Consider the following 12,509-nt stretch of genomic DNA (forward strand, 5'->3'; position numbering starts at 1 on the left):
TCTTTTGTCTCCTTACAATGCCAGGAATAATATATGGCAACGTATTTTGGTTTTGTGCATTTTGATATTTACATAAATGACACGGCACTGTATCATTTTATAATTTGCTATTTTCATTCAATATTTTGTTTGAACAATGTAAAATCTCTCCGTGTTGACACACTTAGCTCTCGTTCATTCATTCCCATTACTGCACACAGCTGTGATGACGCCTCCTTTGCTGGTCTACTGCCCCACCTAGGGAGGCTGTTGGGAGCAGAGCCAGTGGAGTCTTTCTTTGTGTTCTGGTTCTGTCGTTGTCACAGGGAAAAGTCATTAGCTGGGTGACATGGGCAAGCTAAGCAATCTTTTCAAAGTTCCATTTCACATTTGAAAAATGGAAGTAATAACCCCTACCACTTAAGATGTTTTTGTGAAAATTAAATGAGAAAACATATGCACAACCTAGTATGTGATAAAGGTACAAAAAATAGTGGTGGGGATTATTATTCTCTATATATGTGTGAAATATTTTGAAGCTATCAGCAAATATATAACAGTGATTTTGAATTTACATTGTTTGAGTTTTCTCATTGTACCCTTACCTTGGCTGTTGGTCTTGATTCTTTTTTTATAATGGTAAGAAAATTTCACCCTTGAAATGTAGTCCTGGTTGCATCTTAGAGTTTCAGTTTTCTCTCTTAAAAATTGAATGATATTACTTCTCATGCAATTTTCTTGTCATGAAAGTCTGGAAGGCATACAATTATGAAACTCTAACATTAAGTACTCATAAAATTATGCCTATGTTCTTCTGTATGCATAACTGGGAGAAAAATGAACACCCACCATTTTCCAACTTTAATTTTGCAAAGTAGCAATAGTAGAACTGAGAAATCTGAATTCTGTCAGACCATAACTGTGCTGCTGCATAATCCCCTAATTTGCAATTAGAAATTAAAAATTAAACATATATAAGGTATTTTTTAATGTTCCCTACAAAAATTTTAAAATTAAACAGAAGCTAATATAGAATCCAGTCTTTGGAGTAGATGAGACTCTGTGATATATTAAGAAACTTAAAAATACATTCTGAATCTTTCTGTGATTTTAAAGCATCCTACTTTGGGTTTTCAACAGGTTTTATACAATTCGCTATAGAGAAAAGGATAAGGAAAAGAAATGGATTTTTCAACTCTGTCCAGCCACTGAAACAATTGTAGAAAATCTGAAGCCTGACACAGTTTATGAATTCGGAGTGAAAGACAATGTAGAGGGTGGAATTTGGAGTAAAATTTTCAATCACAAGACTATTATTGGAAGTAAGTACCTGGAGCTGTCTTAAACTTTCTGGAATGTTTTTCTTTGGCCCCTAATGATCAAATTTTAAATTGTGTATTAACTGTGTAATGTGAGACAAGGTAATTTCCAAATTCCAGTACTTGACAAAAGTAAATAGAATTTGTTGAGTATTGATATTTCAGACTCTTTATTATGAGTGTTTTTTTAAATGATACTAATACTTGATGCCCCCATGATAACAGTTGGTTGATCACTGTAGTATTTTAAATCAGTCCCTGACCTATGAATACCAACTTAGTCAAAAACCAAATAATGTGTGCACATGTTCAGATGGAAAACTGGACCAGTTCCCACTGAGGCGTTAGGGGGTCCTGGGCTTTCTTCCTCTTATCCCTTCATTCAAAATCTTTACTGGAATCAGTGTTTAAAATAATAGTAAATAACATAATATGCTTAAGTTAGAGACAACAGGACTTCTAGTTGTTTTCATAATGATTACATAAGAATTGATTTAGAAGCAAAAAATGAAAATAATATCATTTTTCTCTTGTTTTTGTCAGGTATAAACAAAGTAAATGGAAAAATTCAAAGTACCTATGATCAAGTAAACACAGTGGTATGTACCAGGTTATTTTCAAGAATGTTTTTTTAATAATTATATTTGCATTGTATTTTTACTTAAGGAAAAGTCCTATTATTTGGAACTGAGACTGGATCAGCTGATTAGCTATAAATGGGGTGTTGGGTGTTAGGTAAAGAACTTACCATTTAGGAATTAGTTTTCGTTCTCAGAAACAGAGGTAGAAGTATAAGACAAAAGCATCTCTAATTTGTTTAAAGTTCTAAAACTCTGATATTTAATATAGTTACTCTAGAACTTCAGTATTCCAGATATTTTGAAATAATGCTTATTATCTTCTGTCCTGTGGATTGTTTCTTTACTATAACATGTTTCAAGAGCAAATTGGCACATGCTGCACTTACATTGCTACTCTTCAAATCTTTTCTCTATTTTTCTATCGCTTCCTACTTAAAAGAACCAACCCTCTTCAAAATGATAAGGCCTTGGTTTGTCTTATTCAGGTGCACAGCCCCTGCTTAGTGCCGTAAATGTTGATACATTTTACATGCCAGGCATTTTCCCCTATCTAGTCACCTTTTTCTCTCACTTCAGAAACTCAGTCCCTTGTTCTTCCCTTTCCCTTCTCCTTTCAAAATCTGTGCTCAGGGAGCATCCCAGCAGCTATGTGCTACCAGTTGTAAATGTAAGCCAGTATTATAACCATCACACAGTTGTTTGCATTTTAAGTCACATGCCCAATTACAAAGCAAAGGGTGTCATGTCACTGAGTAGGTAGAGGAGGCACTTTGATGAGAAGAGTGGAATTTGGTCCTAGCTTTAATACTAGGAATTGAACTTTTCAGCCACGGAAATATCCTGTAGTCAAGTGAACCTGCGAAGACTATCCATGGTTGCAAAGCTGTTCTGTTCAACGTGTGAATGATGTATACGGATAGATATCTTTTTATGTCTAATTAAATAGTCCACAGACTACTCCGCTGACCATGCAGCATTGTGGGAAGAAAGGTAGTACATACCCCACAGGAATAATAATAATAATAAATAAGCTGAACTCTTTTTAGTGACAGAAAATGGGTTTCAATAAAATAGAGCTGACTGAGAAATAATCTTGCTAAGGTGAATGTTTCTGTGGTTTGAATCAGCAGAAAAGTATGCATACTAGAAAAACTATCAAATTATGATTATCAGATTACTATGATTGCCCAGGAAAGTGTTTATGTCAAATAATAATATTAAAAAAGGAAATTGCAGGTACATTCCCAAGACATGACATATTTTTTATTTTCCCTTTTTTAGTTCCCCCCCTCCCCAGCCCTCCCTTGCTTCCTTCCTTGTCTTCCTTCTTTCTCTCTTTTTGTTGTTCTTTTTGTGTCTTCCTCTTCCTTTCCTTCTTTATTTCTTTTTTCTTGAGTTTTAATTTTTTCTTAATTATCTAATATTTAAAGATTTAGAATGTATAAAATGAAAAAGAAATGTTAACAAAATTGCCTATAACCCTGCTAAATGACTAGTACAAAACCTTTTATGGCTTACTATTAAAACTTTGAAATATTTTTATTTTTATGCATATTTTCATTATAAAATTAAAATCATGATTATATATATAATTTTATTTCACTTAGTCAAAATATGACATAGAATATTTTTTAAAGATTTTATTTATTGACTTTTTAGAGAGAAGGGAAGAAAGGGAGAAAGAGTGGGAGAGAAACATCAGTGTGTGAGAGATATATCAACTGGTTGCCTCTTGAATGCCCCCACCTGGAGACCTGGTCCACAACCTAGGCAACCCAGGTGCCCTGACTGGGAATCGAACCAGTGACTTTTTGGTTCACAGACCAGTGTTCCATCCACTGAGCCACACTAGCCAGGGTATGACATAGCATATTAATTGGTGGTACACCAATTAATTGATCTAGATTATTTAGAAAGCATGATCTAAACATGCTTTTACATACTCAGTTTCTACTTTGTAGACATGTAAGTTATTTCTAATAGTTTTTTAATTGTAAGTGATCTGAGGATGAACATTTATAAGTCTTTGCTCACATTTCTGATCATTTCCTTACAATAGATTCTTAGAATAGGACTTAACAGTTTAGATATTGAACATTTTTTAAACTTCCTAACATGTGTGGTCAAATTTCTTTCCAGAAAAGTTATATCAATTTACCATATTGCCAGCAATGTATCAGAGTTATTTTGCTATAGGACCCTGGTTAGTAACATTATATATTTATATCACCAAATCGTGGATAATGTAACAGTGTGAAATGTTTTTAATTGTGGTTCCCTGCTTGCTGATAAAGCAGTACTTTCTTCACTTGTTTATCAGCCATTTGCAGTTTTCATTTAATGACCTTTGTCTCAGCTCTTGTTTGTTGGGCATCTCCTGGTGTTTTTATTGAACAGTTTAAAGGCGTAGATTAAAGATCAGTGACCCTTTGTAATATCATCTAGAAACATTCTCACACTTGTTATCAACTTTGCTATGAGAATTTTTTAAATAGTCATCTTGAAATTCACTTAATCAAATTGTCTTTTTCATTGTCATATCTTTGATTGCATTGTATTTTAGAAAACCCTCCCCTATTCAGACAGCAGATAAATATCCCCCCCTTTTAGTTATATAAGTGGTTTGATTTTATAATAATGAAACTCTAAACAATGTGGATTTGATTTTGCTCTGTTTTATATTTATATAGTAAGGTTCTATATTGATTAGGTTATAGATTTTTCCTAAATAATGGACCAGTTGGCCTTGTTCCAAGTATTGATTTGTGCTACTCCTTAAGGTCCCTTTGGCATGGTCTCTCTTAAACCCAATCACAGGGATTCTCTTCCAGAGCAATCCTCAGTCTTGTTGTGAATGGTTTCCTAGGAAGCATTTATCTCCCAGCCTCTTTGTTATCATGCTTTGTCTTACATGTGACTCACTGATATCAGTTGATCATATCCCAATAATTTGTATATTTTGGCAGGATATTTCATTTAGGTTGGAATACCCAGCAAGATTGGGAAAGATAGTTGACATTTTACTCCCAAAGAACTTAATTTCTTTTTCACATCACAATAGCCATGTCGAGAAGAACCAGGAAGAAACTTCCTGCATCTATTGACACAGAGCCAGATATTTTATCACTCCAAGCTGTGAGGTGGAGTACCCCCCAGCCAGCTCCCATGAGATGTGGTCTGAAACTCTTGGTTATTTCCAAATGAAAACTCAAACTAATTACAAAGTTATTTTAAGGCTTCTCAGTGAGGCTTTCTTCATTGTTACCTCCTGAAGGGCAGAAAAATATTTCACGAATTGCTCTTGGGTAGCTGGGGAAAATCAAAAAGAAACCACTTGAGACAGCCTTGATCATCTTAGTGGCCACTTAGAACTGATTCTAAAAATTCATTTGATACTTTAGAGGAATATTTTAACCCAAATTAAGTCCATGTCAATCCAAATACTAACCCATGTCTTCTCTGAGGCTGATCTTAGAAGGCAGTGTTTCAAGAGACTTTACTTTTAGGGTTTTAAGCAAAAGACACATTAAAAATGTTTTTATTCATATATACATGATTGTATCTAAAACTTATATGCAGCAAAAACTACTTAAAACCTTCTAAAAGGAGATATTTGACATGGGAAAAACTATTTGAACTTTAGGCTATCCATTTTTAAAAGATCAATAATACTTAGGTTAGTAAATTGAATGGTGATAGATATTTTCAGCGCCAAAGCATATACTTTTATTACAATGTTCCATTGCTTCTCCAAAGCAGTGAATGATCCTGCTATTAATATCTATGGCTCGGAGAAGTGAGTTCATGTAATTTTTAAAAATTCTCATTCAAAGACATGTTCATTGATTTTGAAAGAGGGGAAGGGAGAAAGAGAGAGAAACATGGATCGGTTGCCTCCCGTACACACCCTGACTGGGGATCCAACCCTAAACCTAGGTATGTGTCCTGACCGTGAATTGAACTAGCAACCTTTTGGTTGCAGGAGTGTCCAAACTTTTGGTGTCTCTGGGCCACACTGGAAAAAGAAGAGTTGTCTTGGTCCACACATTAAATACATAAGCACTAACAAAAACAAAAACAAAATCTCATAATGTTCTAAGTAAATTTATGATTTTGTGTTGGGCCACATTCATAGCCATCCCAGACCACATGTGGCCTGCCCCAGGTCGGACACTCCTGGTACAGGATGATGGTCCAACCAACTAGGCCACACCAGCCTGGATGATTTAATGTGATTTTAATCTTGTACAATAAACGAGTTAAGTACAAAAATTGAATGTTGACTGCAGCCCCCATGTTAAGCATGTGGCTACTTTAATTGTAGTTGATGTAGCTGAGCACAGGCTCTGCCGGCACACCCCAGGATGCACTCCAGAGACAGAGCAGAAGTCACTTCTGTTTGGTTAGTGACTTTGCTCTACCAGTTGTAAAATACTTACAACATTATTATACCTCCGGAAAAATCAGAGAAAGGGTATATGCATTAAACAACCACGATTCTTTCAGTATAAATTGTATCACTCGAGATTCATGTAGTTGAAGGAAAAACACATTTTTTATGATAACTGCTGTTTTCTCTATGTTGAAAATCTAGAACATTTCTTTTGAGGTTAAATGTTTAATATTAGGTTTCATTATATTAAAAAATTAAAATGATGGCTGAAAATACCTAATTTTAATACATTATCTATATAGTTTTTTAAATTAGTTACCTAACTAGTTTACTGAAAAATAAATTTTTAATTTTAATTTTTTATTGTATTTTTCCATTACCATTTAGCCCCCATATACTCCCTTCCTCCTGCAATCACCACACTGTTGTCCATGTCCATGAGTCCTTTTTCCTTTCTGGTCAGTCCCTCCATCTGAACAGTCAATTTGGGAAGTGTGTAGCATTTATTAACCAAGATTTTTAAAATAGAAGTTTAATTAATTAACCCAAATCTCCTTAGGATCACTGTTCCCCTAAAATATGATATCTATTTTCACCCTTAATTTTTTTCCATCAGAGATCCACCCATGTTTTTGTAAAGCCATATCTGCATTGGCAAAAAGAAACAACATTGCCCATCCTTAGAGTGTGACCGTTATTAAACAAATGAAGTGAACGAGGAGAAATACCTCATGGTCTCCACCCACACCCTGGTCATGTATGGTAAATACATTAGCTGTCCTTCCATTATTAGCAATTGTTGCCCTAAGCAGAAACTTGAAAAATTTCCGTTTATGCCAACAATATTGCCAAAGGTGCGTGTCTGATTCCTCCGTAGCTTATCAGAAATATGAAGACTTTCGTAAGTAGAATGTTAGATTCACTTCTAACCAGATGTTAGATTGAATCAGTAGGTTTCATAACCTTCATTAGAACATTCCCCAAATGAATTAAAACCAGAATGCAACATGCCCAAGTCTTCTCATGTGGTTTGGCTCTTGAGCCATTGAAATTTGATTGTGAGCAGCCCTTAGCCACTTTCTGAATGGACAGCTCCTCCTCATCTCAGGGCCTGAACACAAAGTTAAATTTACAGTGAATATTTTGATATCATAATAATACCAAATGGACAAATCTGTAAAGAACAACCTGCAAAGTATACCATCCTTGTATCATCACTACTTTTACTAAAGCTAATTTTTAAAATAGTACCAAGAGGAGGTTAGTACAATGCAGGAAGCCCCTCATCCTGTGTGGTGACTACTTGCTGTGATGATTCCTGGATAAGCAGAGCCTTTGCCAAAACAGGACTACAAAAATGCTGAATTGGTCATGGGGCATTGCCTTTTACCACTTCAGGTCAATCTCTTCACTGAGTCTCACCAACAGGATACTTAGCTACAATGCCCAGAAAAATGGTAAAAGTGAATTTCCTTACCGAGTCCCCCTGCTCAAGATATAGTACGACCTGGGTCCTTAAGGGACAATATCTTGAAACTCAGAAAAAAAAAAAAAACAACAATGCATCTTTTATAGAGCAGGAGGGAAATATGCTTACTTCCTGGTATATGGTAAGCTTTTAAAAAATAGTTGCTGAGTGGAGGGATGAAGGAAGAAAGTGATATGGAGGTTTGGAGCAGGAATGGGGGGTCATCAAGCTGCAGAGAAAAGAGTCAACAAGGAAATGAATGGCCTGAGAAAGAAAACTGGTACCAGGGCAGTGTGTGCAAAGAGCAGTGTTCTGCTGAGGCCACACCAGCCGAACTGTGCAGCAGCATGTGGGACTTTCACCGCCTTGTTCCCCACCCCCACGCTCCACAGCAGCAACACTGAGATTCCTACACACATTGATAAATGTTCATAACAGTAAGTCTGGAATGGCAGGTTACTGGTACCTTTAAAAACAAACAAACAAACAAACAAGCAAAAACACACTGGTTCTGGCTGGTGTGGCTCAGTGGATTGAGTGCTGGCCTGTGAACCAAGGAGTCTCTGGTTCAATTCCCAGTCAGGTCACACACCTGGGTTGCAGGCCAGGTTCCCAGTAGGGGGCGTGTGGGAGGCAACCACATATTGATGTTCTCCCTTTCTCCCTCCCTTCCCTTCTCTCTAAAAATAAATAAAGTCTGTTTTATGAATTTAAAATAAACTAAAATTAAAAAATAAAAATAAATACTGTACATGAAACAATTTAATTGAAATTGGGTTGTAATTGGTTAAACACTGTTAACTTGGAAATTATCACAATATTTCATTTTCCAATGAGTCTAGGTAACAGATATTTCCCTACACTTTTATAGAAAACACAGGGAAAGGATTCACAGTGTGGATTTCTTCTTGGGAATTTTAAAGCCTTCGATGCAGACATTTTGGGCAGAGGGACCTTCTTGATGCCCTTTAGAAACCTGCTTACAGAGATGCAGCCACTTGCTCATTGGTCCAGTTCTGGTGCATCTGTGGATTGCAGATTAGGCAAGAGGGTAATTAGAGGTCTAAAAAGAATTCGGTTCTGCAGCTAAATGGTTTCCTTATTTTTGGCAGCACATATTGTACATATAGTCTTGCCATCATCTTAGAACATGGCTCTGTACTCAAGAACACGAAGAGAAACTTTGTTCCATTAATGTGAAGGGTGAAATATTTTCCATTTGTCCTTGTAAAAAAATTGTTTGTTTAAAGCAAATCATTATAGCAAAAGAAATTAAGATTGGCATAATGCAATTCAAAGACTCAACACAACAGCATGTAGGCATTTCTGCTATAATGTGTCTCTGAAAAACTTCACATTCAGCAAAACAGGCACTGAATTCAGTAGAAGAAAGCATTCAAAAATCTTTGGAACTGGAGTCACAGCCCTAACAAAATGATTATTAGCACCTGCGAAGATGGTGTGGTTCCTGTGGCAAGTGGCTCCCACCTGACAGGTTGCCACAGCAGGCACCCTAATTTCTGAGAAATGACGGAGGCTGTGGACTGTCAGCCCTTTCGCCGGAGCAGCACTGGTGGAAGTAAGGTGGACAGGTGGGGCTGCGCCAGGGTCTAACTGTCCCTGTCTGGGGCAGCATCCTGGGTGCAAGTGCTCATATTTGATTCTCTTATAAAACAAGATGACAGAAATCCTGCTGCCAGAGCAACATTGAAGCTGGGGACTTGTTTTCTTTGCTGCTGAAAATTATAGTTCTATTCCTACTTTTCCCTTCCTCTCACCTAGGAAAAATCATGGACAAATAATAGTTATCTATTTATATCATTCTCTCTTACCAGTAGTGTATGAACTGTGCAGTACAAAAGCTTATGTAGTAGCTGAACAGACTGTTGATTAAAATAACTTTTTCTAATTATAAATGAAGTTCACCCACATAAAGAATTGGAAAACAGAGAAGGGTATAAAAATAAAATTAATATCAGCTTCTAAAAGTAACTACTATTAAAAAAGACTATGATCTATTTCCCTCCAAACTTTTATTTATACATATTTGTTATAAAATTAGGTTATATTGTATATATGAATTTGCATTCTTTGTATTATGCATATTTTTCTACTTAAATAGGTATAAAAAATTTGAACCATGAGTTATTTAATAAAACCTCTGCTTTTGGATAACAAGGTTGTTTTACATTTGGGAATAAATGACCTTATACATAAAAGATTATTTCTATCTTTGATTAATCCCTTAGGCTAGGTTGTTATGCATCTTAATCCATTAGGGCTACTATAACAAAAATACCACAGACTGGATGGCTTAAACACTAAACGTTTATTTCTAACAGTTCTGGAGCTTTGGAAATCCAGGATCAAGGCACCAGCATAACTGGTATTTGGTGAGAGCTCACTTCCTGACTCCCAGCCAGCCGTCTTCTCGCTGTGTCTTCACAGGGTGGAAGGGTGGAGGGAGCTCTCTGGGGTCTTTTTTATAAGGGCACTAATTCCATTTCTGAGGGCTCCACCCTCATGACCTAATCACTCCTCAAATGCTCCACCTCCTAATGCCATCACATTGGGGATTGAGTTTTAACACATGAATTGGTGGGGGACACGGCATTCAGTCTATAGCACTGGGTCAGTAAGTATAGATACTCCTTTTAAAAAATAATTTGGTAATTATTTATTTACTTTAAATATAATAATCTTAATACAAAAAGAAAAATAGTCATCAGTAAGATTGGTATTGTAGCCCTTCTATCATAGGAATGTCATTTATTAATATGGTAACATGTTAGTCTCTTGCTTACAATTATGTTATAAGTATCTTGTTCAGCACATCCTGAATTATCAGCATATCTGGTAGATCTTGAGTATCTGTATTATGTATGCACTTCAAATCAAACATCAAGAAATCAATGTCATGTTTACCTCTTTAACTCAACCTAATTTTTCCCTACATAGTTTGCTGCCTTTCTTTTACCTTATTTCCATGTCTCTCCCATGGCTGTCTTATTCTTGGCTCACAGTTCTGTCTGGTGATGCTATACCTGCCCCTAGTTCAAGTAGTTCTATGATTTTATAACTTCCTGAGAGATGTCTGAGGTAATTTGGGAGAAGGGGAAATATACAGTGTTCTGAGAACTGCCTTTCTAACTCTGAGGTCCTTTGTGCATAAATACGTACAGGTCTGATTCCCAGCTCTGCCTTCTCTGCAAGGAAATACAGGAGCTCAGGAGCTCATGGTGATTGAGTTGCGTGTAGCTGCAGCAGCAGCAGCAGTGATTGGGTACACTCAAAAAAGTGATGTTGTTCAGTTTAGAAAGATAATACATAGCATAACATCTATTTGAAAGGGAATGTAAAGAGAATTTGGGTCACATCTGAAATGAAGTGAAAATAGACTAGTATTCAGTACTGAAGATTTTGTTTCTTTCCATTGCAATTTCTAACTAGTGGGAGTTTTGAAGAAACTGCTTCTGTTAAATCTTCGGACATTTACAGGAAAAGCAAAGTGAGTCCAATAAAAGAGGCAGACACATATGTACTAAGATCTTTCCAGCAACCTCTAAACCTGTGTCACAGGAGACTTCACAGAAGACAAGAAAGGGCTACTTTAGTTTTTTTATTCATTATTTTTAAAAAGTTAGCACTGAAAAGCTGATTCTCTTCCTCCCTTTTCAGCCAGCATATGTCCCAAGGAAGCTGATCCCAATAACAATCATCAAGCAAGGTAACCTTAATGAGTCGGTTCTGGATATGTGTTTAGAACTATATATATACACACATGTACAGGGTCACGCAGAAGTAACACCTACTTGAGCATAGTTGGTAGGATAATAATATGGGTGTGATAATTTATAGTTTTATTTTGAACATTTCACCTAAAATGTCATATGGTGTGCTTGAGTGTGATATTGTTAAGTTACAGAATTACATGCTTATGGTTTGGTAATAAAAAAGGGTGTTACCTGTGCCAGACCCTATATATATATTTTTCCTCACCTGAGGATATGTTTATTAATGAGAGAGAGAGAGAAACATCAATGTTTCCCTAATTATTGAGCTGTTGCCTCCCATACATGCCTTGATTGGGGGATAGAACTCACAACGTAGGCATGTGCCCTGACCAGGAATTGAACCTGCAACGTTTTGGTGGACAGGACAGTGCTCCAACCAACCAAGCCACCTGGCCAGGGCTAGAATTATTTTTAGTACACTTTTTGACTGAAATAATTAAATATTGTCCATATCTTCTCAACTTTTCTGATTATTGTTTTTCAGAAAAAAATGTTTGAAGAAATTGGCATAGTCTAGTAAATTAGAAGTTAATAGGTAATTTTAGCTCTTGTACTAGTAAACTAAGTCATGGCAAGTCACATTGGCTATACAACTAGGGACAAAGCAATCATAAGTATTCAGTTTTAAAAAGTCAGTTAAATATATGTGGCTTAGTTTAGTGGTAAGAAAATCATTAGTAGGATATTTGGGTTAAGGAAATAAAAACTTGATGTAGTGGCCACTTTAGGGAAAGTTAAGACACCCTGGCTTTAAGAATTATGATGTCTTATTTCATTTCATCATCTGGTTGTTTTATTTTGACTTTCAGTTTTTCAAATTATTGAACTGACTTTGTTATGTCCAGAAAGTTTCTTAGTAGAAAAGATTGGGCACTTAAAATTGTTCTTCATTTTAAGAAAATAATGTCCCATGTACTCTGAAAGCAGGGTCAGTTGGTATTGGAATTATCCAAGGATTCTTTGCTTTGAGATTAT

General features: G+C 36.0%; 1 protein-coding gene across 2 annotated transcripts in view; it reads left to right on the forward strand.

Annotated features, from left to right (window-relative positions):
- LOC114490991 (ABI family member 3 binding protein) overlaps nt 1–12,509 on the forward strand; it is a 247,096-nt gene that overhangs the window by 101,548 nt on the left and 133,039 nt on the right. For both annotated transcript variants that reach the window (XM_036017995.1, XM_036017996.1), the window contains exons 5-7: nt 1,120–1,301; nt 1,842–1,897; nt 11,419–11,467. In XM_036017995.1, the coding sequence (XP_035873888.1) occupies nt 1,120–1,301; nt 1,842–1,897; nt 11,419–11,467 (287 nt within the window). The remainder of the gene's footprint in view (nt 1–1,119; nt 1,302–1,841; nt 1,898–11,418; nt 11,468–12,509) is intronic.

The sequence above is a fragment of the Phyllostomus discolor genome, chromosome 2 (genome assembly GCF_004126475.2).
Source record: "Phyllostomus discolor isolate MPI-MPIP mPhyDis1 chromosome 2, mPhyDis1.pri.v3, whole genome shotgun sequence".
NCBI lineage: Eukaryota > Metazoa > Chordata > Mammalia > Chiroptera > Phyllostomidae > Phyllostomus > Phyllostomus discolor.